At 49.0% G+C, this 478-nt stretch overlaps 1 protein-coding gene across 2 annotated transcripts in view; it reads right to left on the bottom strand.

Annotated features, from left to right (window-relative positions):
- The window catches only part of LOC109938778 (transforming protein RhoA-like), a 3,120-nt gene that overhangs the window by 1,366 nt on the left and 1,276 nt on the right, over window positions 1-478 (bottom strand). Inside the window, exon 3 of one of the 2 annotated variants that reach the window (XM_048620835.1) lies at window positions 91-221. In XM_048620835.1, coding sequence (XP_048476792.1) covers window positions 91-221 — 131 coding nt within the window. The remainder of the gene's footprint in view (window positions 1-90; window positions 222-478) is intronic. The other variant, XM_048620836.1, reaches the window with a different exon arrangement.

Below are 478 nucleotides of genomic sequence, written 5' to 3' on the forward strand. Positions count from 1 at the left end.
CAGCCCCTTCCCCAGCCTGTTACACAGGGGAACAGCAGGAGGCCATTTAGTCCCTCAATTGCGTTATTTGAAAGACAGAGTTTGACTTACCCGGCTCATCACATTCTGAAAGCTGATTGGATTGGTGACATCATAGCAAATCAGCACCACATTGGCTCCTTTGTAGCAGAGGGGGCGGAGTCTGTCATAATCTTTCTCTCCTGTTGTGACAAAGAGCAAGTCTGAAAAACAGACAAGCAATCTCTAACATTCCTCCATTGCCTTCCACCCACTTTCACCCAGGTAAAAGTTACTGTGGAGGAAGCAGGCAGTTCATATACTGCCCAGCTACCCCACACAGAGCCCACTGTCCACACCAGTACCCCATTAGCATGAGGCTTGGATATATCAATCAGCAAGGAATTTAAATCAGGGAGAGGCCATTCAGTTTATCCAGCCTGTTACACGGGGAACAGCAGGGGGTCATTCGGCCCCTTCT

Source organism: Rhincodon typus, chromosome 48 (genome assembly GCF_021869965.1).
Source record: "Rhincodon typus isolate 14 chromosome 48, sRhiTyp1.1, whole genome shotgun sequence".
Taxonomy (NCBI): domain Eukaryota; kingdom Metazoa; phylum Chordata; class Chondrichthyes; order Orectolobiformes; family Rhincodontidae; genus Rhincodon; species Rhincodon typus.